Source organism: Mesitornis unicolor, unplaced genomic scaffold (assembly GCF_000695765.1).
Source record: "Mesitornis unicolor isolate BGI_N332 unplaced genomic scaffold, ASM69576v1 scaffold24704, whole genome shotgun sequence".
Taxonomy (NCBI): Eukaryota; Metazoa; Chordata; class Aves; order Mesitornithiformes; family Mesitornithidae; genus Mesitornis; species Mesitornis unicolor.
In genome coordinates this window covers 1-389 of record NW_010180070.1, presented here as the reverse complement: position 1 = coordinate 389, position 389 = coordinate 1, and the positions used below count along the sequence as shown (strand labels likewise).

Sequence of the window (389 nt, the reverse complement as noted above, 5' to 3'; positions counted from 1 at the left end):
CGAGGCACGCCTCGAGGATGGCGACACGAAATGTACGTGCGTGTTTGTCGCTGGTGTCAGCCACGTAGGCGAAGCAGCTGGCCAGGATCAGGTTGTAGTCTCCCATGAGGCCACTCAAGAGACGTCCAAGAAGAAAGTAGGTGACAGGCAACTGCAGGTACATGACGAGAAGATAGATGGCCGCTGCCATCCCCACTGCCGGCAGGACGAGCGTTGGACGGCGGCCTACGCTGTCGCTCCATGGTCCAAAGAGAGTCACGGAGAAGAGGCCAACGAAGAAACCTCCCAGGTTGATGTAGAGATTCCAATGGGAGACCAACGCTTCTACCTCCTGCAAGAGAAACAGGCACCTGAGACCCCAGGCCAGCATCACCCACCACCGCCCCGCA

At 58.6% G+C, this 389-nt stretch overlaps 1 protein-coding gene across 1 annotated transcript in view; it reads right to left on the bottom strand.

Annotated features, from left to right (window-relative positions):
* The window catches only part of SLC46A1 (solute carrier family 46 (folate transporter), member 1), a gene marked incomplete at its 5' end in the record, with an annotated part of 3208 nt that extends 2877 nt beyond the window's left edge, over positions 1 to 331 (bottom strand). The window contains one exon of the mRNA XM_010182996.1: positions 7 to 331. Within this exon, the coding sequence (XP_010181298.1) occupies positions 7 to 331 (325 nt within the window). The remainder of the gene's footprint in view (positions 1 to 6) is intronic.
* Between the last annotated feature and the right edge of the window lie 58 nt (positions 332 to 389).